We start from the raw sequence: 25,956 nt of genomic DNA on the forward strand, positions 1-25,956 counted from the left end.
CTTATATTTCATTGGCTTTCTTCACCGCTGTGTATGCCTGCAGCAGCAGGGCGTAAGTTTATTGCTGGCTTTGTGGGCGACTCCATTGTGATACCATTTGTCGGCTTACAAATGGCAAGAAAAGGACAACAACATCGTGAAAGAAGAGATAGTGGTGTATATTTGCAAGAGATTTCTGTGGAACAGCACATAGGGAGGTCAACTGGGAGCATTCCTCGTGTATTTAGTAATTTCGAGAAGTGTTCTTCTGTTGAACAAAACGCAGGAAATTTTCGGAGGACCAGATCTTTCACCCTGCCAAGAGTGTTAAAGAAAGAAAAGGACACGCAAAGTCTTATCAGGATTGTGTTCGGAGCAAAAACACGTCACAAGCAAAATAACCAAAAATGCGAGAGCTCACTGACAAACAATAGCCAAGACAATGGGTTGAACCAGAATACCAATTGCACCAAGTATATAAGTAAACAGAACTCCAAAAAGTCAGAAGGTTCATCAGCAAGGAAACACAACTTCATTATTCCCAAAATATGTATTCAAACGCCCGAACAAGTAAACAAAGATTTGAACTTTACACATCCAGTCACGATGCAGCTTCAGCAGGACTCAACGCAACATATGACGCAAAACCAACCCGACAGCAAGGAATGCCTCGAGAATCCAAAACAGCTTGCAACCGTGCCCCGCGAAACAACGACCTTAGATAAGAACGAAAGCAAAATAGCGGCACGGAGGAAAAGAAGTTTCTCGTGGAGCGATGTTTATAGCAGTGAGGCTTTAAGGATTAGCACTGCAGAGGTATTAAAGGGCAGTAGTTCATGGTGTGCCTTTCTAGACTCAGCTGCCGCACGAGAAACCGACCTGTGTTCAACCGACTTGTAAAACAACTGTGAGGTCAGTAACAACTAGTCAGACTTTTGGGAAGTCATATGTAACACATTTATAAATGGGATAAATAACAAATACTATAATTGCTGTTATTTAGCCACTTTTGTTCGCTAATCACACAGAGAGGCTATTTAGCGTTGGCATCAATACATCAATCACCATTTCCTGCGTGTTATAAACTGATTAGTGTCCTGTCATAATTGTTTATTTAACCACGGCACAAATCAAACAAACAAACTTAATATCGTTTTTATTCGAAGTTTGCTTCTTTGCTGAACATTTTGATATCGATAATTGTTTTAATTTTAAACGATGGGATGACTTCTATTGATTTGACATCGATGTTAAAGTTGTCACAAAGGGCACCACGCAACTTTTTTTTTTTTTCACGCCAGGCTAGACAAACATCTGATGAGAGACGATAGCAAAGATTATTTTGAGTTATTTTTATTTCTTTTACAAAGTAAGCGCCGAACGCGAAAAACATTTCACTTACCCGGCTTGCACGAAAACGAGAACTACAGACGTCGTATTTTCTACAGTGTTGCAGAGAATTGTACAAACTTTATAGCCAAATCCAAATCGGTTTGGAAAATGTGCTGCAGTTTCTACGGCATGTAATATTACATGTTGAGCAGGCCACATGATCTCGACTGATACAGATGGACTTAGATCAAATGACTGATTCCTGATTGCTAGAAAGAATAAGGTTTGTTCAGTATCGCTTGCAAGCGTTCCAAGCACAAGTGCAATTCTTCATAACAATTAACCAATTAACCAAGTTACTCCCAAGGTCAAACATCTAATTTCTATTACTGTATAGCGCCTATCATCAAAACCTCATAAAGCTAGGCAACATACTTGAAATACCAAAAGAAATAAACCATTCATTTCAATTGAGAGCCCCAAAATGCCTCATATTAAAATTTTATTCATTTCTTATGCAGAGAATGAAAATATAGTGAAAATATGAAATTGACGGGTGACGAAAGAGAGCGCTTTCCAAGCATGAATAATCTCTTACTCTACGTTTCTGATGTCAGGCACGGTGTAATACACACGGAGTTACTATACTACCCCATGTTGATACAGAGTGTTTGATCAGTTAGAAGAGAGTTGTTAAAAACATGAACCATAGTATGTCATAGCAAAGTGTTTTAAACGAAATTTGAGATGTTTCAGTTACGAAAGTTATTAGGTTATTATTATTATCATAATTATTATTACTGTTGTTTTTATTACTATTATTATGATTTTTATTATAATTATTAGAATTATTATTGTTGTTATTATAATTATTAAGATGTTTATGAAGAACGCAAAAATGATAGGGCCGGATTAGTAGATGTGACATTAATAGGAAAAATAATTTCAACTTAATAAATTGATAGATGCGCACAAAATTAGACTGACACCAAACCAAAGTGTAATAAGTTCAGAAAACAACTTGCAATTACAGAAAAAGATAAACGAAAATAAAACGTGGCAAAAAAAAGTGGCAGTGGAATTTTAGAAGGTTTAGAGAAAAGGTTAAAGAAAGAAAAATTTCTTGAAACACCACCAGACAGTTGACCCCCATGCAAGACCCTACACGCAAGAGCACTTCAGGTTGTCATGGGGACTGTCTGGTGTCCGTCTACCAATTCTTAACTTAAAATTCTAATTTTAAAATCACAATAAATCTCCTTTTTAATATCTGTAAATTTTATTAACCTTTTGAGAAAAACTATCTTCTCCCAAGCATCCACAAAAATCACCCAAAAATTTACAAAACACCGTAAAACATAGGTTCGTGTTTTGAGCTTAGATGTTTTGAATTGCTTAAAACGCCGGCGAACGAGATATTCGCATATAATCCAAATTAAGCGGTGGATAAACGGCCTTTATTTGTCCACCCACCTTAAGCCAATGGGGAACCTTTCGCCATTTAACATAATGGAGGAGCGACTGATTTTTTCTGTTGACTACAACATAAATTACATAGGAAATTGTGATGGATGGAAGGATGAATGAATAGGATTTAAAGTGGCTCTTCATTATGTGTACATTAAGTTGAAAAATAAGAGGAATATATTGTCCTTGAAGAAGAGTCATCTAAACAAACATCAGATGAGTTTGTCACAGCTCACACGGTTTGTTGTATCGGTTATGTCCATTGTCAAGGCGTATTGAAGGTCGCTACTTTAGCAGTATTCATACTTTCAGAGGATCGCTACTTCCTGGGGTGCGTTAAGAAAACTTCGATGATTTACAAACGTAAGAAATGCGGTGATTTACAAGCATAAGAATGGGTCATCTCAGATATATTTAGGCTGCATCAGTATGTCGTGGTTATGTTCTTAGTCAATTAAGAAGCCACTGATAACTGCATGTATTCATGTATTCAAATAATCAAATGGGCAGAGGGACAGCTTGATTTAAAATACAATGCGATCACCACAACAACCAGACTAATTTTTCAGGTATTTTTTCAAAATAGCCAACTTTTCTTTGGGAGTTATACTGTAGTTATATGTTAACGTTTTTTGAAGAGCTTTGCAGTATTAGGTCATCAGCATCTTTCCACTGTTATGGAATATTTTGTAAACATCGATTTATGCTTGTGCCTGACTTAACCCTGAAAGCCCTGGGCATTTATTTGCTAAATGTCCCTTTCAGGCGGCATCGAAGTTGCGTTTAGTTTCAGGTTTATAAATGGAAGGAATACGACGTCTGAACATTTTAAGGTGCAAACAAGAATATCACATGGTAAAACATAACGATAAAGAAAAACCAAAAAGTCCTATAATATTAGTGAAATGAACATTACTGGTCTTTGAGGATGCCGTGGGTGTATGGGAAATGAGTTGCATGCTCGAGGGTAGATTGGTTTTCACGTGCATGATCACATTCTATACAACAAACATAAATATTCATTTTTTAAAATTTGATTGCTTCATCATGAATACCTTTTACCAGAAAAAAAGTTTCAGTTTAAGGTTATTTCTAACTATTTGAGCAACATACTGAAAGCCCACCTGGACCAGTTGTCCATAGTTTTGGTTGGACAGCGTAATAAAAGATTTTAGTATCAACTTAGCTCAGGATCACTCAAATTCCTACACAAGGAAAAAGTAAGTACCCCGTTACACACGAGAGCATATAGGTCAATTAAAATAGTTTCACCACAGATAGGCAATATCTGATCAGGTCTTGAATTGAAAGTTCTCAAAAGGAAACGTGTAACAGTTCACTTTAAATAGAGATTTTCAGTTACTGAGTTTTCTATGCAGTGCATGAGAGTGGTGGTTTTCTGTGTGGTGGCATGAGAGTGGTGTTAAACTGATCAAAATCAGAGAAAACAGACTCCTGATCTCCTGCAAGCAGGCGTGATGACCTGAAATAGTTTTATTAGGTCATTAATCTATTGACAGGTAATTGGCTGCAAAATCTTGAAGCATTCAGCATTCAAGCTCTCAGTTTATAAACAGTCAGTCTCTATCCTGTCCAGTTTTACCATTTGTGTCCCATCTTCGACTGCTTATATTACTTCTTTGGTGTTTATTGTGCCTTGGTACTTTTGAGGCCTCCATGATACTTAAAATGGAAACAAAAAATTTAAAAAAAGGCGTTATGTCGTGACCTTGCTCTTTAAACGTGTTAAAAGCTGAAACCGAGTGATATTTTGGACATTTTCTTGTCCAAATTGCAACTACTAAAGAATTGACTATTATGGTTCTCTTTATTGCTGTTGCATTTTTGTCCGATATTTTCGATTGGTACGACATTTCTTATGCTTGACATTCCTACATTAACTGGAACTGACTTTGTAAGGTTATTTAATAGTGAACAAACAAAAATGTATTTGGTGTTATCTCATTCCTAGAATAATAACTTGTCCAGCACTCGAGATAGTGAGATATCAGGTATTCTCTTAATTTTAATGGCCATTACAATCATTTTGTTGACATATATGATTTAACTACATGAAGTTGTTTATAGCATACGTGCCTGATTACTGTATGATATGTAACGACTGTAATGGGGCAAACGTGCACGATGAGTGAAAATTTCAGCAAACTGAAAAGTAGAAAGCTTGTACGTGCAAACATGCAAACCCTGATATCTAAGGAAGGATGTGAATGTTGCACGGTGGACGTCAACTGTGAAAAGGCTTGCTAAGGAGAACTTAAAGGATTACTAAAGTAAATGTAATTTGCTCCAAGTCTATTAACCCTTTTAAAGCTTTTAATTAATCCAAGCAGTCATTAGTTCTTGTTTTTTTTCTGACACCATTTTAAAATGAAGACAAAACATAGGAATAAAGGAAATAAAATCGACTTGACTAAAATCTTAAAACTCCCAAAGTGACAAAAAGTAGAAATGTATGGGAAACCATAGGGAGAATCTCGTTGTTGATCTTACAGCTAAAACGTGATGATTGTGTGATTTGCAAGAGTGATTAACATATAACTCCTCATTCTTAGAACAGTATATTATAGAGTTGTTGGCGTTTATGCAGGTGTGGAGAATCAAAAAAACCATCAACTACACTCTAGGTGAGATATTGTCTTGATGTCCATGAAGGTTTCATTACTTATGAAAACAAAATAGTGCAGCATAAAGTAGCAAGAATTGATATCTTGACCACGAGGTAAACAAGAGGAAGACCTAGTATGATTTTGGCATGGTCTGATTTTGTAACGTTATTCTTGAGAGGCTAACTGAAAATCGTGATAACTTTCCCAATGTTTCGAAACCTAGTTTGCGTTATCTATTTTACTACATTGTTGTCTTTTTTCAATTTTATTTTTTACCTTTTTCCTTCGTTCATAGATTACTTTGATTTATGTGAAAGCGCCGTGTTTTTAGACTTTCAGACAGCTAACTTCTCTCAGTGTTTGCATATGTAAATATTACAAATTTAGATCACGATAACGTTCAGGAAACCGGGGGTGGTTAATTGATTAATTTGACTCAAACCGTTGTTAAGTAACATAACAAATGTTTTATTTTTACGGTATTTAAATCATTTTCGTAAACTTTGTTCAAAAGTAAGGGATACCCCAGCCACGTCAGGATAACGTTTGTCGGCATAGATAAGCTGTAGATCTTGTGATAAAAAACCAATCCGATAGACATAAATTTTATACAATTTGACTGTTCCAAAACAGGTCAACACCTCTGCCGACCCGCTCATACATTCACTCAGTAGTGATTGTGCAATGTAAAAATTGCCTGTAAAGTCAAGGCAGATAAAGCGGTCATGGCTTTTTGCAAGTAACGAACAATCCGTATTATTTATGCATCACTACCAAACCGGATTACAACTTCTTGACCCTTTTATTGTTAATTAATTCGGCTCTTTTTAGAGCTTTAACTAATCAAGGATTTTGCCATGCAAACATCCGGATCTAAGCATTAGTAAATCACATAAAATACTATGAATTTTTGAATGAAAAATAACTGGTAGAACGTCAAGTTTTTCAACAGGAAATACATCAAAACTTGCAACACTAGAAATGTAAGACATACCCTAGCAGCCATTTCCGCACGGGTCAAGTGTTGAGGCATCCTGCGCCTTCTTAATATTCATTAAGTAAGAACATATACTTCTCAATTTTAAGTACTGTACGTTAGTGTTCAAAGCTCGGTTGAACACAAATCAGTCTCGATCATGCCTTGTTCGTATCTAAAACCTTTCAAGGCCATAAAACTTAAGCGTGTTTCAGTCGATCCATTTGTACGCTCGTCGCCGTTCGATGCACTCACAAATATTTGCGGCGAAAGTTTTGCAATGTTATTTCTGTACCTTTCGTTTCTATCAGGTGCTGTGAAAGTTTGCATTTGCAACGTTCTAGGATTTGAGTTATCCACATCAGTCTGCTTGCTGTTCTCGACTTTGCCACTAAATGAATTGCTCCTACGTATGGCTCTTCTTTGATATTCAACCGTAACCGAGTTACAGCCATTGCTTCCACTCGCTTCTTTCTGAGCTTGCTTTGCTCCTCTCCAGTTCAGCAATCCACTAAAAGATTTACTTCTTTTCGGTCGCCTTGGTCGTCTCGGTTTTGTTGTTTTATCGACGTGCTCTGCAACTTGACTTTTGGTTGCAACACGATATGTCGTTGAAGGTATCTCCGCATCCTTTCCCTCGCCCTTTCCGTTCTTGTCAGTCCTGATCCCATCGACACGATTTTCCTTCACATTTTCTTTGATGCTATTTTCAGAGCCATTCCTACGCAGTGTTTCCTGTTTAAGATTAAGGTCCTGGTTTGGACGTGAATATTTCGCTAAATCGGAGCGACTCTTGCGAGAAAGCACTGGTCTGAGGGCAGCTTTGATCGAACTTCGACGCTCTTTGAATTCCACGTCTTCGTCCAATTCATTCCGCGAATGCCGCCTTTGTTTAGCTGGCTGCGCGGAATCGCACGATCCTGAAGCTCCATCCTTTTCAAAACTATCCTCTGAGAACGTTTTCTCCGCCTGACCGTCCATGGCTCCTTTGGCTGCTAATTCATCCGTGGAGCAGAAAACATCACTGTCGCTGCCAGACGGAGATCTGTTTCGCATCCGAAGTCCAAGTTTAGATATCTCTTGCCCAAGTCGACGCACTGCAGATGTCATAACTGAGCGGTCCTCTTGTTTCATTCTCCAGAATCCATCCAAACAGACAGCCAGATGCAATGCTAAATTAAGGCAACTAAACCAGTGACCTTGAATAACAGCCTTAAGTATATAGGTTCCTGTTTATATTGTACACTATTGTGTCCTGAACTGTTTTGTTAAGATTCCGCACTTGATAGATCACTTACTGCAAGTTTTACGAATATTAATTCGAACACCGCTCCGCCGTCGGCTTTCTTTCCATTTCCGTTTTTCGGTGTTTAGCGTGTTGGCTTTGCGAAGATATTTATCTGCCAAAGAATTACCTTCCTATTTTTGGCGCAAAATCCTTGAGTGTTTTTCAATTGAAGACCAGACAAATGAGACAATGACCGCGGACAACAGGTTTTCCTTGTGTGCATTGATATTCAATCAGAGCATGAGCCGTGTATTGTATTTCGTGACGCACGATCATTTAATATACACCTGGTATCAGTTTACAATACTTTAGAGTTCAAGTGACTTATGTCGTCTGTCGCGTGACCTCCAGCCAGACGGTGCAATCAGAACACTGCTGGGAGATAAAAATAGCCACAATTGAATAAACGACTCTTTTGCGGATAAAAGATATTGGCACATAAACCGCAAAATCAAAGTCACGCCAGTTAGGATGTATCAAAGTGTGACGCTTCTGTAGCTGTGTCAAAAAAATATAGAACTTTCTTGAAGCATATTGATCGTGGCACGAATTTTAAAGGTGATTTCGAAATACGTCGTTATGTCGTGTGTGCAAGCGTGGGAATGGTATTTCGCGTTAGCTGCTTATGATCTGTCATGTGCAACTCACACAGTCGACCCTCTGACGACTCCCACTCAGTTCATTAAAATCCAAAGGCCATGCATCATCCGCCTTATATCATTTTTATCGCAGTGTAGAGCTTGAAAACAGGGCAAAGGCGGTTAGTCTAGTTCTGTTCTTGTGTCGTAAAACAAAGGACTGATATTAAATGTTGGATTCAGCTCTATTGGTGCAGATCTGTTCCCATGAGGTAGTGATACCTACAGACGAATCACAACACAGCTTGACTGGAATAAGATCTATCCATCTATTATTTTAACATCTATCCATCTATTATTTTTTTTATTTTTTTACCTTTAAAAAGGAAAGTGCCCTAAAGGCTGTTGAAAGCGCTATGTTAGACTTAGGTTTAATAACCGTATAGCATACTTACAACCCAGAAAAGGTACCCCAGGTGCAACATACCCTTAGCCAAAAACAGTTTGGATGACGCAACGAAGAAAAAAACTGCTTGGCTTGTCTGCTGCCGGATTTCTTGTTCAAGAAATGCTCGTACCAGACGTCATTTTAAGTGCTTATAAAACCCGATTGATTGCAAGGCTGGCACAACGACAGGAGGGCAAGATTTATTGACCAAGAAAAACAGCCACGTTTCTATGTTCGGGTTTTATACCCTTAGCCCTTTTAAGGCAAAAAAGAATCCTTTTCAGTGAACCGTACAAGTCCTTATCGACAACAGCCTTTATAAAACTTCCGGGTCTCGTGAGTTAATCTTCGACGTGTCGTCAGATGATATACGTTTTGTGCACGTTGTCAAGTATACATGGAGAAATACCAGATCTCGGCTATGAAGGGAGCCACTTTAGATATAATTATCAAATTAAACTGGAATTTCCTGTGGGTTTCTCGGTAAACCACGAAGAGAAGATTCGAGAAAACGGAAAATCTGCGTGTTTATCGAAACTTTTATAGGAACGTTTTCGTTTTGTTTAGCGATAAGAAAACAGTCAAGGGATGTTTTGCTCGGCCAACTATGCAGTCCATAGGGCACAATAATAATTTCAAAAAAACGAGTAAGGAATTAAATGACACTCTTTTAGTCTCGAGACCAAGGTAAAGTGTGCACTTATTAAAATCTTTTTTATCTTTGCGATGCTCATCTTCAATGCTTAAAGATATCTGTCAACTGTCTCTGAGTACTGCTCTAAAAGAAGAAATCATCATTACAGTGTGTAATGGTATTTAGCATTTCTAGAAATCTTGATCAAGACTCTGCAAGTCTTACTCTGTCAATGGTTTTCTAGTTGCTTAGGACATGTCTTCTTTTTAGGGGTTCTTACTAAATAGGTGGGAGAGGGAAATAGGGGTTCATAAATCAGCGCACATAAACAATAAATGCAAGAGGTTTCTCACGCATACAGTGTAAATGTGGTTGGCAGATAACAAGGCACCGATACTATTACCGAGGGGCTTATTAACAAGTTTAAGTTGTAGAGGGGGATTAAAAAGTATGCTAGTTGTCATTGGCTGGTTGCTAGAACATCGAAACGTAGCTGCTTTTCTTTGAGAGGCGCTGAAATTCTCAGCCTGGTGGCACCATTCCGAGGATACTAAAATAACTTTTGTGTTTATTCAGATGTGCATCCGCTGGCCATTAGAACGTGGATACAAGAGCAAGAAATTACTTCAGAAAGTCGGTATGTTAAGACAGAAAGCTAGCCTCGTACGTTTGACGGTACGCGAAGAGGTAGTGGTCTTAAAACCAAAATGGACAAAAAAAGGTATTCCTAAACCTACTAAAGCTGGAAAATATAGTTGTAATAAACTTCTTAGAGGTTAAAGACAATGCTAGTCTTGCAGACTTAGTAAACCCGCTGGAAATTGTCAATGGTCTTGTTAATTCACTTTATTGCAAAGTTTGATGTGTTACTTAGTGTGCGATATTTTTGCAGCATATAAGTTGATGTTGATAATCTGATTGTGGAGAATATACATGTATATTAGGCTTAACAGAATACAAGTTTTCCGCAAACAGGCGTTTCAGCATGTTATTGTTTCACTTCCTTCTCTAAGCTACCCCAGCTTTGTACAAAATTAAGCAAATAAACATATCTTAACCTAATTCGATGGTTCTGAATGTTCTTGGTATTATGAAATAAGATTCTAAAACAAATTCTAATTTTGAAGTTAGATCTTCTAAACCAAAACTTTGCTGCGACAATCATTTTATAATAGATAGTTCTTTATCGTAGTTTTCACTTTCCGCATACCGTAATATGAGAAATTGACGTCATTTGCATTGTTTAATGTTCCTTTCCTTTTGTTGTTGAATCACGGCAGGTTATTTTTGCAGTGTCATGATGACAAGTGGACAGACACGTCCTAAACTGACGTCGATCGTAACAACAAGCTAAATTGCTGACCAAAAAAAGAAGGCCCTAGAGGGTGATTGTCTATTTCCAAACTTATCGGTAACTAATGACTGTGAAACAAAAGCATGAAATATAAATTGGTCTTGATTTTTTCGATTTGACTCTGTATAGGTGTAGACATTTTATAAGGCACAAAATTCGTGACTAGGTTGATCTTCACTGGCTCAAGTCTGTAAATCCAATAACACAAAGCCACTTATTCTCTCAATAAATTTTATGATAATTATCCAATGAGCTTGCAACAAGTTTCACCTTTAAATTGTTGTTACAAAATAGGTATTGTAACTACTATTTTTAGTCGACGTTTAAAAGAATTTAATCCCAAAGAAAAACCTTTATGAAACGATTAATGAATTTAAACTGATACGTGTGCCCTTGGACAGGAGCCGAGGTCAGGCTAATTAACCGATTTAAGTTTGTTTTTTCTTCGAATTCCTTGTGCGCCCCAAACTTGTATTAACTACATACAGTACATAATGAGTTAATCAAATCTCCGTTAAATAAGGAACAAAGACTTCTAATTTCTTAATGCATTGACTACCTTTTCGTTCCAGCTGAAACTTGATTAACAAAAAAACTAAACTAAGTTTCATAAAACTGACCTTTACAAAAACTTGTAATGAGCTTGCAATCGAGTTCCAATCTGCTGTCTGATCTTTTTTTCCGTGTTTCTAACTGGCATTTTAAAACTTCGAAAAGTTCCGATTCGTTAGATTTTAAGAGCATTTTGACCGTGATTGACATGAATGTGTCCTTCCTTGAATAGAGGAACTGAGTACAATAGTTTGTCTACGATGGAGTTTTTCGAGAGTGCCCGAGTCCACATCTAAAACCAACGTTTATATCGTATTACATTTTGCAGAATTTCGAAAAACAAACAGTACCCCATTTAAAAGTACTCCTCGATTGCTTTTAATTAAATGGTCACACTCTAGGGTTTCTTCCATAGGCGTTAAGGCTGGACAGTTACTACACAACGTTTAACTCTAATAGTGGAAGGATTAACCAACATTGAAGTGGAGGAGGAGTGTGCTATTGGCTGAGAAGTGGTTCAGACTTCTGTCTCCTACTGCTATCCCTTTGTGAGAGTGAGCCTGAAAATCAGAAACCCATGTCCATAACTCGTGTTTGAAATACAATAGAGTAAATATATAATTAACTAATTAAATAATCAGGACACGTATTCTCTGAAACCATACTGAAAAGTAATCGCAGCATTAACTTAATCTGTAACCATGAAACTAAACAACTTAATCTAATTTCTATTTATGCACAAGGCTAACTTCATCGGCTGGGCCGCAGTTAAGTCAGGTGAAATAGCTATTTCTGTCAGACCATTTTTTAATCGACCTTTCCGAATAAGAAATTCATTCTGGTGTATTTAAATACATGCATGGAATGTTTCTTTTATTTACAATGTAGACAAAACATTATCCCGCTATCTTGCTAATTACTCTCATTAAAATTAATGACTACAAATAAATAAATTCCTTTATATATTTTACTGTTTGAATGGAAACTTTTTGCCACCGGATTTTTTGGCTTTGGTCTCTGATCACGACTGTGAGATTCGTTGACTGCCACGTGCGTCTTGTTTAATCGCATGAAAACTGCTATCGGGACAACCGAGCTTTTCAAAATATTTACTTTAAAAAAGAAACATTATCTTTCTACAAATCACACCGCCTTAGATGAGACGATCAGACGGAATTAATCAATTATCACGTGACCTATAAAACCACTCGACACTGAAGGAAACAGTATTCAATGGTTCGCTGATTATAATCAATATCAAAGTGCAAGGGAAATAACTGATGTAATAATTTATCTACAAAGCATTCTGTTGCCGTCTTTGCCGAGTAAATGTCACATCACAGAGCTAATTGAAAACTCGACAATCGATCAAAGTCGAAGGTGTGTTGGGCTGACAACAGAACTTGTTTTGCACAGCTCGTATGCCTAAAGGGAAATATCCTTGCGTATTGACGAGCAACTAATAACTGCGAGTTATCAAGACTGGCGAAGCAATGAACAACGCTGTTATACACCCGGGTGACAAGGTGACCATTACGCTCTCTTTAGATGGCAAAGATTTGTCTAACAACAATAATAACGAACAGACAATTAAACAAAGTTGCAGAACAATACAGGAAAGACCTAACATTCAGAGGCAGGAAAACCTCAAGAAAACAGACACGACCACGGCGCCTCCGAAAAAACCACCACTTGTTTCGCGACGAACCAGCTCACTGCTCAGTTTAAATATAGAAGGACTGTTGATTGTACCTGAGTTGGAATCGAGGCTAAGAAGGAGGTCGTACAGTGGTAAATCCGTTCACGATGGCAAGGAAACAGAAGTCGATCCGTCTGATGGAATGCTCACCACATCGTTATGTACAACGGAACTTTGAAGAATTATACTGAAACAATTTATTTCTAAAGGTGTTGCTGCTGTTTACTTAAAATTTAAAAAGGCTACAGACTAAATAACACATTCTGCATAGTGATAGCCTCCAACGCTGAAAATGAAACATGTGTAAAGATGCTTAAATTTTGCGAAACAAGATAGCTGTTCAAATTGCCTCCGATATGAAGCGCTTAACCTCAACCTCGTTTAAGACATGATAAAATAATTAATTGGTGTGTTTTGTTCACCCATGACTGTTGATACTTCCATCGATAATTTTACGTCGTTAGCTTTCAACAAACTTCCTACTGGAGTCGCTGTTGGTTTGTTATTCGACTTGTGCGTTCAACTGCAACCAGTAAACTCGAACATAGGATTAAACCATGAACGTTCTGCAGCTTGTATAATTACAAAGACTCGATAATGGTTATATCTGTCTTCACTTTGGAGTATTTTGTTTTAAACTTTATTACTTTTTTCATGGATTCTTACAGCGTTGTAAATACACTCAGTGATTCTGCCATACATTTAGTACTGTAGACGTTTGTGGTTTACTGCATGCTGTTGATAACTGTTTATGATCTCTATATTCTGTTTGTTCTTCAGAAACATAACACTGTCTAACTAGTTGAATACCACCAGGGAAGAAATGTTTTCCAATGGTGTCCTTAAACCACAGCCTGCTGTGCAATATACTGCTTGCAAATGACAGTAAATTAGTCACGAAGGTTATTTCGCTTTGGGGGGCTCAACTGTGTAAGGATAACAAAGGAATCGTCCTTGAGGCTCTTAAGCAAGACATAAACAGTTTTTATGTATTTAGATCTAGATGATGTTGTTGACTTGTCTGTTTGGTGGAAAATGGCGAAGAGCGGAGATCTCTGAGACAAAATCATTATGTTTCTTTGGAAAGTATGTTCCGCTTGCCTCCTTTGCATATGACGACATACTGAGCCTGTGATAACAAACAGTCTGATAATTCCATTATCGTCAATTATCATGCGTTAGTATTGATTTTGGCGGCTACGTTTCCCGTTAGTCGTGATAATTAGCAACTCGCCTTATTGTAGAAAAATTGGAAATAATGTAAGAGACACCGTTTAAATTAAAATACTCGTGAAACGAGATTATACTTAACAAAACTACTCAATGTGTTTTAATTTATTCATCTCATTAATCGAGGTTGACTGAAGACAGCATGAAGGCATCTGTGTAATTATCTCCTGATTACGTCACAACGATAAGTGGATTCTATTTTTAAGGACTGTTTTTTCTCTGAGACAAATAAACAATACAAGCACTTATAATCAAGTCTTCGTAGTAATGGTTGTTTATTTTTACCTTTAGTGGATACAGATAAAACAACTTATTAACGGTTTCCGTTAATAATCAAAGACAAGTATATTTGTGGTATGCAATTACTATTATTATAATTATTGATACAAGCGTTCCTTATCTCATATCAGATACCGGATCTCTTTAAACGTTACTCTGTTAAGTACATTCATATCTACAAGATCGATTTGTCAAAACTGTTTCCATTTATTCTAGCTCCAGTTATAAAGTTTCCAAAGATGTAAACGGCATAACGATTGGCAGAATGAGTTCTTTGGTTGCTGCTGCTGCTGCTGCTGCTGCTGCTACGCTGAAATCGAAACGAACTCAGTTGCATCAAACCCGAGTGAAATCCTCTGGTTATCAACTGGCATTTTAATTGTCTAATGGTGTTGCCAACTATTAACATGATATGGCATTAAAACGACATAGTTCATTCGTTCATTCGTGTACCTTCCTTCCTTCCTTTTGTCCTCCCTCTCTCCCTCCCTCTCTCCCTCCCTCCCTCCCTCCATTCATCCATTCATCCATCCATTTTTTCGTTCGTTCTTTCGTTCTTTCATTCGTTCGTGCGTTCGTTCGTTCGTTTGTTCGTTCGTTCGTTCGTTCGTTCGTTCGTTCGTTCGTTCGTTCGTTCGTTCTTTCTCCAATTCTTTCGTTTCTTCTCTCAATTTATGTGTAGTAATTTTTTTTTTATTTTAATTTTTTTTTTATTTACACGGTCTAAACTTTTGTATTTTGTAATTCAAATGCAAGCCTTGTAATTGTAATGCCATTTGTCGTGACTAAATCAGACTAACGTGGACACAGCATAACTTGATAAACCACTTTAGTTTTAAACTAGTGCATCTAAAGAAATGTTTAAGATATTACAGCATCCTCGTTTAAATCACATTAGAATATAGGAGTGAGCCGCAAGCCGCCCTAATTGAAAATCTGCTTTGTAGAACTTATTTGTGGTTTTTCCTTTATCGCTAAAACCACTCGAGCCCTAAATTTAATTTATCTCAATCATATTTACATATTATTTAATTTGCTTTTGTATAAACAATTCATTATATTCCCACGAGAACACAACAGTCAATTGTTTATCACAAAAACATAACGTCGTAAAATCATTTTAAAAAATGAAAGCTAGAGCAGGATTGATCACCTGTCATTGGAAGCACTCTTGTACGACAGCTCTACTCGTCTTCTGTGCTTCCGAAATGCTATTTCTTTCAGTTTTATTTCCCCGTTAATGATCACAAAAGCATACTGTCAAAGAGTCGAGCCAGAGAAAGATTTTTCGATTACCAACTGACCGAAGCAAATCATTGAGGGAGAGGATTAATTATGATAGTAATTTCTATGAAACAATGGAACGTTTGACATTAAAGTTGACTTAAATAATACGAGCACTCTAAAAACGTTCTCGAAAGAAAAGAATTTGTCATTAATAGCATAGTTGTTTGCTGGACCCTGTAATCACTAGCACCTATGCACAGTGATCGCATTCATTAGCAGCAAAAATTGGTCAAACAAAATGTCTAAATCTGTGTGTTATTTCGATTGTAATGTCACAGAGACAGTTAAATCGGATACATTCCTGTTTAGCAAGAACTCAGAAATGGATGACAAGCCACCAGATCACGCAACAATTGCAGGTAAAGAATGTGTGTTTGAAAACATCAAAGACCGAACTCAGAGTAATGCAATTTCGGATCAGAGCCTGCAGAAGTCAGACAAGTGTGGTATTGACTTAAACGGAGAAAGCTACCAACAACCAATCGAAAATAGTACGGAAAGTGTAAAACAAATCGACGAAAAAGATGAGAGACCCAGAATAAGAAGGAAACGAAGCAGTTCGTTGACTTCTTTAGTTCTTCTTAAGCAAGCCTTAGGAGCAACTGGTGACGATCAATATGAACGAATTAAACTAAGGAGAGTGAGCTCCATTCCTTGCACGTACAGCTCGGGATCGGCTGGAGAAGACACTCAACTTGAGGACGGATTGTTGACAACGACGTTATGTTCAACAGAGCTTTAACGGTGGATAACAGTCAGGTGTAGGCTGGAATAGCTGACTTGTCGCACGACCTCTTATCATGCATGTATTACTGAAGTAAACGGTAATTATATCATTTGATGGCGCGTGCTCGCTGTCCGCCGTTGTCGAACGTGATTTAAATCAAAGATGTCGAACAACTCTCAAGAGCAGATAAGTGAACCTTGTCATATGGATGACTGAAAGTTAATGTATAGAAGACCTCTGAGAAATTTATAAGAGTTTTATTTAGAAAAGATCGATATTACAATATACTTGTATAAGTGCATTTCTTAAAGGTTATATGACTTTTATCACCAGCCGGATCAATGGGTTCACTGGATTTTTAAGACAGCCGTTGATTTAGATCCTGATGGCCCTAAATTAAGCGAGAAGTAATCCGGTGTAGCCAACAATAAAAGAAATTGGTAAGAACCCTGTTTACCTCGTCCTCGTCAAACAAGCACAGAGCGAAGGACCTATGTATTAAACGTCTCTCAAGGGTTAAAACGAATTCCTATAAAATATAACGAACCATATTCGTTTTGTTAATCCACTGACTGAGTATTTTCAGGTTTTCAATTTGAAGCTGGGCCAAATTTTACATATGACTGAACCTTCTAAACTCTCCACTGAATCCGATATTCTACAAATCAGACACTGTGTTCAAATCAAAACAAGTGACCACAAAGAAATGGCTCAGTAGGCAAATTGAGCCCAAGGGAGTCGGCTGTGCAAAAATGCATCTGTTTTTGAATTAGAATTATTTCGCTCGCGCCTTTACACGTGTAAAGCGTTTGTTTTGCTAACAAAAGCTCTTACAAATTATTTCTAGTGAGAAGTGAAAACCAAAGTGACAGTAGGCGTCAAAATTTTATCAACTAGTGGTGTAGTTATGCGATCAAACTTAATGGAAATATCGAGGAAAGACGGTTTCAGCCAATAAAATCAAATTAATGACGTCATAATGAAATCATATTTCACTATCATGACGCCAAAGTATAGGTGGTGCTTAGAATTGGTTAACAAAAAATATAAAATATAAACTCTGTGTTAATTTGGTGGCCAAAGCACATGCACTAAACATGCGGAAGAGGTCCATAGGCTGTTTTTTAGCAAATTTTCATCGAGGGCGCGCACTCATAAAGTTTCTTGCTTTTTATATTTTCCAATCAAAAAAATTAACTCAAGCATTAGAGCGTACCCCGATAGTTGTCACGTCATCATTGCTCAATGGGTTGTTCATTTAACAACAACAACTACGACGACCATTTTATTTTGCCAATTAAAAGCAAATAGAGTAAATAACTAACTTTGAAAGGCCAAGAAAACTACGTACTGAGAATAGTAAAAACTAAACGCGCTGAGTAGTTGGAAACATAAATATGCTTTGACTGGGTTGTACATGTAACACACTGAAGAAAAAAACGAAAAAAAAAACAAACAACAAGTTGGCAACTTCGAGGGTAAAACTGCCGGCTCAATCCGGCTGAGACCGGAATTTGCCACCTGCTATAAGAGAAAATATGGGACAGTTCTCTCGCCATCGACTTGTACTTGTTCTCCCAATTGCATGAGTTCTGTCTAAAGAATATCAGAAATGGTAGTTTTCTGGCCACTAGCCTGCGTAGCTGGCGGGACTCGCGACCGAGAGCGAGTATGTGCTCCTATGCGCATGCTATGAGCAGGCGAAGGCTGCGTGCGTGAGCGGCGAAGCCGCGATGCGTTGCCATTCGCCGGCCCGTTCGCCATAAACAAAGCACTCGCTCTCGGTCGCGAATCCCGCCAGCTACGCAGGCTATCTAGCCACATCCACCGATGACGTTTGAATGATCGCTTCGTACGTCTTACGTACAGCTAAGGTTTTCACGGGAATATTAAAATGACAACGAAAACGCAATAATTCGGGAGACAAGGCACTTTTTTTTTCCAATAATCGCGATTTCATGGTGGTCTTTTTGTATTTGATGGAATTTTCATTGTTTTAATTCATTCCCAAGCCTCTTTTCTTTGCTTTATCAAAGGGGCTAAACGGTATCACATTTTATCCATTCTCGCTACATGTCACGAAGCGGCGATCGAGGCAAATACTAACTGATAGCGCATGCGCTGACACAGCCGTACATGGACAATTAAATGGCCTACAAAAAAGGGTCAAGCATGGAATCTTTACAAACCGCTGAACTTGAACCGTGCCATAACTTAATTAAACTGATATCCCAAGATAAGGAGTGGGAACGACAACGATTTGAGAAATACCTTAAAATGAGCTGCAGATAATAATGATACCGGGAAGATAGTTAAAAATAGCCTGTACTTCTTTCAATTCGTCAAGATTGATGAATTGGAGAAGATTTAGGGGCAGTAATCCAGCCATTTCTTCGTTATTGAAGAACCTTTTCGATCATTTTCTGGTGTCAAAATAGTTATGTTAAATCATCCTAAATAAGACAACAAACGCACAAAACTGAACATCAGTAAATTTCTTAATTCAAAGTTTCCATTGTCAATGAAGTGGCTAATGATTTATGATTTAGCACTGAATTTACGCTTGGTGCGTTAAAACAGAGGAACAAATATGGATTTATAAAAAGATAACTGTTTGATAGCCAAGAAGTACAATAAGAAAAAACAATTAACATGTCTTGAAGCATTTTCATCGGCTGTCTTTATGAGGATATCGATTTTCTTTTAATTTACCACAAATATTTATACTAAATGAAATTCATGACGCCATGCCGATCGATCAAAGTCACTGAAGCGATTGAAGTTTGACAACCTTGATTTCATTGCTTGTGAAGAGGGTGTTAATAGTCTCCAACTGCGCGTGATTCATTAAACGAGAAAATGAGAAAGTTAAAGAGATTTAACTCCAGCGCTAATGGTTAACAAAATATTACTACAAACGTGTTTCGTAACATGCTCAAGGTTCCTTGAATTATCGACTACAAAAATGCCAGCTATGACTTGGATCAACTAAACAGATTTAAATACAGCTGTCTAAAATGATTGATCGTCAAATCTTCAAAACAAAATCCAAAATCTCATTTCTACACGATTTGCACTTAATGAAAACACCGATCAATTAGTATAGCATATACAGTTCAACAATACAGTTTTGACACGATAACTTGTGCTTGCAAAACATTGGTTACACACTGAGACAACTTTAAACGACTGAGTTGTCACAATATAAAATTATATGGATTTCTTTCATGATTTCTGATTTTGTTACTCCTTATAAACAATTAATTACTAATGTTTGCTCTTTAGTTTTAAGTTGAAACGTTCGCGGAAGTTTCTAATGGACTCTTATTTACGAAACAAAAACAGGAAACAGGGATAAAAAAAGAACAATGCAATGCATACAATTTACAGAAGTTGGAATTTATTTAAAGCAGTTTGAAGCATTAGTTCTCACGTAGATATCCCTTTCCTTTTAACTTTTCTTTATTTTTATTTCCTGGCTATTTAGCACGGGGGTTTCTGGAAACGTCGTGTCATGTTGCCTATGAACAAAAAGATTTTGAAAACACATTTATTCATATCTCTTTCATGTAAGCCACACAGAATTTACGACTTGTCCAAAATTTTGCCCAATGTAGTGAACAGTGTTCAGTGATACAATGGTTGAAGACTTGTAACGCATATAAAAACACAGCACCTCTAATCAGCCAAAATTATCATATCTTTTATTTATACATATGTACACAATTGAGCTAACTTATAAAGCAAGTAGTTAATATTAAATCTAGAAGTTTAACTTTTAAGAGTGAATTTAGAAGTCCAACATTTCTTAGCAGGGTCAAACAAATTAAATGTTTAATGCAAACTGTTTTGTTAGGTTCCATGTAGCAGTCGTCTAATATTAAGAACATATTAGACGAATTCGATATATCTTGATCGATAAGAGCCGTTAAATTTTCTGATATTGGACCCGGTTCGATGTAAGCCACGAGGTTTTTATACCTTATGATATTCCACGCGCACTTAGTATACAACAAATGCAATTCTTGTTTCTTGCGACATGTTCGTGACGCTCACACTGTTCATGGCCTCAACTATTAACAACAAAGTCGATCGGCTCAGTGTTATTGTTTTTAATTATTTCATAGATCGGTAGAACAGAATGTCGTGGTCAGTAATCCATCTATAACAGCAGTTTGTTCATTTGCCCCTCGTGTAATCTCCACAAGCTTTTTGTTTTTAACTCCTCCAAACGAATGACACCTGCTTCGTCGCGGCTCAGATAAAACGGAGTCGTGTCTTGAAATGGCTGGTGTGTTTACACCGCAACCCTCTGCGATGCTCCTCAAGTGCTGAACCTCGTGTATGCCAAAACCTGTAAATGAGATACTCCTTCGTATCCGATGAGGCTCAAACGTGTCTAGCAATTCTCTTTCCTCGTCCTCTTGCATACATTCCGAATGGTGCTGTTCTTGCTCTGTACCCATTTCACTTGGTTTTCTTAGTCGCTCGCAATCTTTGTCCTCTGGCAAAGCTTGTGGATTAACACAACTCATCGAAGACATGCCACGACCAAACTTTGAAATAGTTTCCGAAAGTCGGTGCTTCAAACCTTCCTTCGTCATTTCTTAAGGGATCTTATTAAGTCAAGCAAATTCTTGCTGCATTTGCAATGTTTACAAACTCGTCATGATTCATAATGATACCCAAGCAATAAGGTAAACAAACGACGGGTTTCTCTGTCTACGGATCAGCAATTATGAAAACCTGTCTGAATCAATTAGCTTTACTATAATAGATAAGCCGACAATTCATTTGTAAATTTGAATGCGTTGTCACTACCGCTACACAAAAAGATCATAATTTTTGCCCTTTTTTCTTTTCAATCAAGATTGACATAATTTTAGGCTTGGCGAACCTAAAGAATCCTTAATTTTAGATCACCTTCCTCAGTTAGAGAAAGTCGCAAACTAACACCATGGAAGTCTTCCATGTAACTTTTCATGAACGTAATAAGTACAGCAATTAAATATTTATTACAAGAGATCTAGCACCTTGTTATCTACATGAGCAGCTATTACAGATAATTCTGATAATAGTGACTGTCCTGCCAAGATGATATGAAAGGTCGGATTATAAGAACATGTATCACACCGCGCGTACTCACACAGCAAGCAGGATGACTTTGATCGAGTTGTTTTTTGAGGTTTGTGATTGGTGTATACAAGCAGTGTACAGGGCTCGGAGTTGACGGTCTTTGTTATTTGCAGTATTGTTTCAGGGGAAGTGAATTGTCTTGAGTGTGACTTTCATTATCAACACCCTTCCATTTTAAGAAGACTACATTTGAATAGTGCATTAATGGTGTTTACTAGCACAAATCCAGCACCGATATGATAATAATAATGTACAGTGGAATTACAGTTTATTACTGTTTATTAGTAAGTTCGGAGGTTATCTTATTTAGATAAAGAGTCCCGTCATCGTTCTTGTGGCAGACCGTTTATTGCCACAGTACCCCACCGACAGTATCGCTTAGCAAGCGAAACAAGAAGATGGTGTTGTGAGCAACGTGTTGGTTTTGTGAAGATGGTTTCGATTTGGAATTCTTTGTGAATCTTGCGATGCAATGATAATTGCAATGCATTAACGTGACAAGATAAAAAGAAATTTAACTACAAATAACAAAAGAAATACAAATGAGCGGGTACAACACGTACAAGGTTTTCATCTACAGACTCCTGACATAACAGCTAGTTCAATCAGTTTGATTGAACGTTTGACTGATAGTGAAACGGGTTGACTAAAGACGTTAATTAAATAATAACTACACACCAGTCAACTCTCTCTTAACGGATATCTCTAAAAGACGGACACATGGTGTTAGTCCCGTCCCTGCCGTTTTTCAGTCATTTGAATGTTACTTTACTCCCTATAAGACGGACACCTCGGTCCCGACGGTATCCATTTTAGAGAGAGTTGACTATAGTTTGACTTCCAGTTTTTTCTCTTGGAGTTTACTTGTCACGTGCATCGACACGTGCACGTAACGTCCGACAGACTATCTGCAGTGTTCTAATGCGTGTCTCTCTTTTAAAAAAAAAATGTTTTACACACTCCCATAACATGTTATCCCTTGAATTTCAAATACCGTATTTATTCGATTAAGCGCCCAACCTCGAATAAGCGCCCAACCTCGAAAAAGCGCCCACCTCGAATAAGCGCCCACCCTGAAGGTAGGAAAAGTTAATAAGCGCCCAGCCTCGAATAAGCTCCCACCCCACAAAAAACTGAAGTGCACAAGAGGAGCATTGATTATTGAAATTGACTTAGTACTACTAAGAAGACTTCCCCTATGACCGAGGTTTCTTAGTATTTTACAAAAACTTTCAATAAACAGTTAAAATTCTGCTTTGGTACATCTTAACGTTTTGTTATTATTTATTGTATTGTTACAAAAATAAACTTACTATTTGCTGAAAATCGCAAAAATTTAATAAGCGCCCAGCCTCGAATAAGCGCCCACTCTCAAGGTCCAAAAATTTAATAAGCGCCCAGCCTCGAATAAGCGCCCACTCTCAAGGTCCAAAAATTTAATAAGTGCCCAGGGCGCTTAATCGAATAAATACGGTATAATAAAAAATAATTATAGTTTTAACTGTTACACTTTGTGGGTGAAACCACAACAAATTCAACATTTCCAAATATCGGATCGCACGTGATGTTGGTTACATAACCTACATGTCGGCGCGACAGAAGGTTTTGAGGATTAACTATAACAATGAGGGGATTATAAAGAGTACTAATAAGGCATCTCGTTAACAATTTTTTTGAGATATACATGTAAAAGGAGAGTTTGAAAAAGAAAAGGTCTCCCGGTAAAGTGGATTGACCTTACCCACTTAAATACTTGCCTAGCCACAAAAGACCCGCAAGACAGGAACATGCCTCTGTCTCATGGAAATGTTAGACTCTTTCACTTCACAGTCTGTCTATTTTTTGGACGCAAAGGAAGAACGTGAGAGAACATGAACAGTGAGAGAAGCGTGCGTGAGTGCGAGGCATGAGGGGCCATTCTGTTTTCGCGCTCGCATTCTGTTCTCTCGCAACTCTTTTTGCATGTTCAACGATGGAAGAAAAATACTTAAAGCAGGGGGTTGTAGCGTGTCCCAGGCATTCGGTTACTTGGGAAGCAGCGCGGAAAAAAGCAAAACGGAGAACCAGTCTTTTGCAGGGCCTCACTAAATAACACCTTTGGTGATGTGAGCTCCCTGGGTAAAGAACATCATTATTAAATATCAGTCGCCTGTAATCGCTAAGTGAAAATGCAGCGGCGACCCGGGCATAGTGGTAGTCTTAAAACAGTCAGGTTCGATTAGGTCCAGTGACCTGGTGGGAGGAGGAACTGCGGAGAGGGGGAAGGGGTTAGCACAAGAAAAACAATTTCACAGTTTCACTTCTCCAAACAGGCTTAAAGATCATTTAAGGCATGTTGACTTGTTTTACAGATCTTGTTGTAATGGTTACCCATTAACCCTCCCTCTCCCTAGCTTCCCACACTTCCGCAGAAGATAATGTCCTTCAGCGGCGGGTGTATCCGTGCCATCAATAATTATGTCAATGAAGGTCAGCAATGTTCGTTAGAATGAGGAAGTACTGCGATTTTTGCTAATACTCTGTGACGCCCAGGGACAAGACATGGAAGGGACATTGTCCCAGCTGAAATATCGTGTTTTCGTGATGATGGTCAGGATGTTGCTTTAAGTTTTTTCAACTATCTTAAAATCGAAAGAAATGATCGTCAATATAAAAGGAAGTAAAGAATATAAACTAAACAGGCAAAATAACGGCTAAAAAGGTCAAACTGTCACAAGAATGGCACGTTTGATTTCTTGACAACCTAACAATAAATCAAATTTCTTAAACTGTAATTTACTTCAATCTTTGCAATCCTGCACTTTATCTTAAAACTACTGCTTCTGCTTTGCGTTATAGAATCTATTTATCCCTGAACTGAACTAAGCTGTATATTTGGTGACATTTGGAGATATAAACGTTAAAATAAGCTGATTGAAATTTTGCTATTTCAGTAGGACAGTGTCCTGCCGAAGCGGCATACGAAGCATAGAAATCTCACCCATCTAAATCTAAATCTACATGAATGAGCCTGAATAAACTCCAGTTCTTCTTCATCATCTCTGGTCTTCCTCAGTCAGTGCATTATAAAGCACGGTAATAACCACATATGATGTGAGGCATTTTCTTGGAGTACCCACCGACGTCACTGGCCAGTAAATGGAACTTTCTCCCTGGTGGCACAGATCGAATTTTTGTTGAAATCGGCGCACATAAGTGGAGTCCTTTTCAATTAGTAAGCCGAAGGAAACACACAGAACTTGCTTGTTGCGAAGGAATGACAATTGTTTAGAAAACCTTCCTGGCAGAAAGGTTTTCTAAACAATTGTCGTTATCGGTATTGAAAACTGTGAAATTTCAGTCCATATCTTTGCTTAAGAGTTGGTACTACACTCCCGTTTAAAACGAGTCTCTGGTATCCAATGACCACCTGTCACTTTTACATAGAATTGTTTTCTTTGGCTTACAGCTAGCTAACCAATTTATATAGCTTATTTGTAGCCAGTTTGACAAACAACACCAATCATGAAGCCAAAGACTAATCAGTCGGCTTTATCTACGCGTTTAAGGTTTGAATCACATTGTGAACTCTCTTAAGAGATTACTTCTCGTTATTGGGCTATTGATAGGCAACTTAACTAATCAGCTAAATTAGTTTCCTTAAAGATGAATTCCAGTCCGTACTGCGCAATCTCGGCTGCAATGTTTATGTGAGCCCACACGAATGTTTACAAGCAAGGAATGTTTACAAGCAAAACTAAAAATTCCGCGACAAACTTACCTTTTTCTTCATAATTAACGCCAGGTATCCTTGCAGAACAAATAATAACGAGTAGAGGAACCTTGACGCTATTTCAAACCGACGTTTCAGCTCATCGGAAATTCTTGAACGAAACGAACTGTAATGGCGGACTAAAAAACTTCATGTATGCTGTCACCGAAGTGTAACGTTTCAACGAATTCAAAACCAAAAACGAAAACAAACCCCGAGTCTGCGCAGTACGGACTGGAAATCAGCTTTAAATACATACCTCTTATTAATCGAGTTCGAAGTCCGTACTGTAAAATACGGACCGAGTTTTTTCCCGTCGATTTATGGCCGAAGCGCGAAGCGCGCGGGCCATAAATCGAAGGGAAAAAACGAGGATCCGTATTTTACAGTACGGACCGAGAAAACGAGGTTAATAAGATATTTATTATATCTCTCACTCTGGAGAAAAGAAAACATTTCAAGTCAAGCGTGCGGGAAGCGGCTTCGTTTGACTGACGTTCGTCAAAGGAGAAAGGACGAGTGAATTTCATTGGCTTTCGTAAACAAGTTGGCCGTTTAATATCTCGATTGATAAGCGTATAAACATAATTTGAATCCAACCTTAATTCACTA

The 25,956-nt window shown here is 37.8% G+C and overlaps 2 protein-coding genes across 9 annotated transcripts; one reads left to right on the forward strand and one right to left on the reverse strand.

Annotated features, from left to right (window-relative positions):
- On the forward strand, positions 1-25,595 carry LOC144638032 (uncharacterized). 8 transcript variants are annotated; one of them, XR_013567846.1, is made up of 3 exons: positions 4,709-4,790; positions 5,352-5,423; positions 9,906-10,255. XR_013567846.1 is itself a non-coding variant. In XM_078497136.1 (2 exons), exon 1 carries the CDS (start codon positions 34-36, stop codon positions 877-879), a length of 846 nt encoding a protein of 281 aa, XP_078353262.1. In that variant the 5' UTR covers positions 1-33; the 3' UTR covers positions 880-891; positions 24,527-25,595. The 8 variants fall into 8 exon arrangements, 5 of the variants coding, with proteins under 5 accessions (XP_078353262.1, XP_078353264.1, XP_078353263.1 ...); XM_078497136.1 differs by lacking the exons at positions 4,709-4,790; positions 5,352-5,423; positions 9,906-10,255 and adding exons at positions 1-891; positions 24,527-25,595; XM_078497138.1 differs by lacking the exons at positions 4,709-4,790; positions 5,352-5,423; positions 9,906-10,255 and adding exons at positions 1-891; positions 16,009-16,482.
- LOC144638025 (uncharacterized) lies at positions 5,858-8,066 on the reverse strand. The gene has a single exon (XM_078497129.1). The coding sequence runs from the start codon at positions 7,513-7,515 to the stop codon at positions 6,508-6,510; it is 1,008 nt and encodes a 335-aa protein (XP_078353255.1). The 5' UTR covers positions 7,516-8,066; the 3' UTR covers positions 5,858-6,507.
- Positions 25,596-25,956: the final 361 nt, after the last annotated feature.

This window comes from Oculina patagonica, chromosome 14, assembly GCF_052425735.1.
Source record: "Oculina patagonica isolate OP01 chromosome 14, crgOcupat, whole genome shotgun sequence".
NCBI classification, from domain to species: domain Eukaryota; kingdom Metazoa; phylum Cnidaria; class Anthozoa; order Scleractinia; family Oculinidae; genus Oculina; species Oculina patagonica.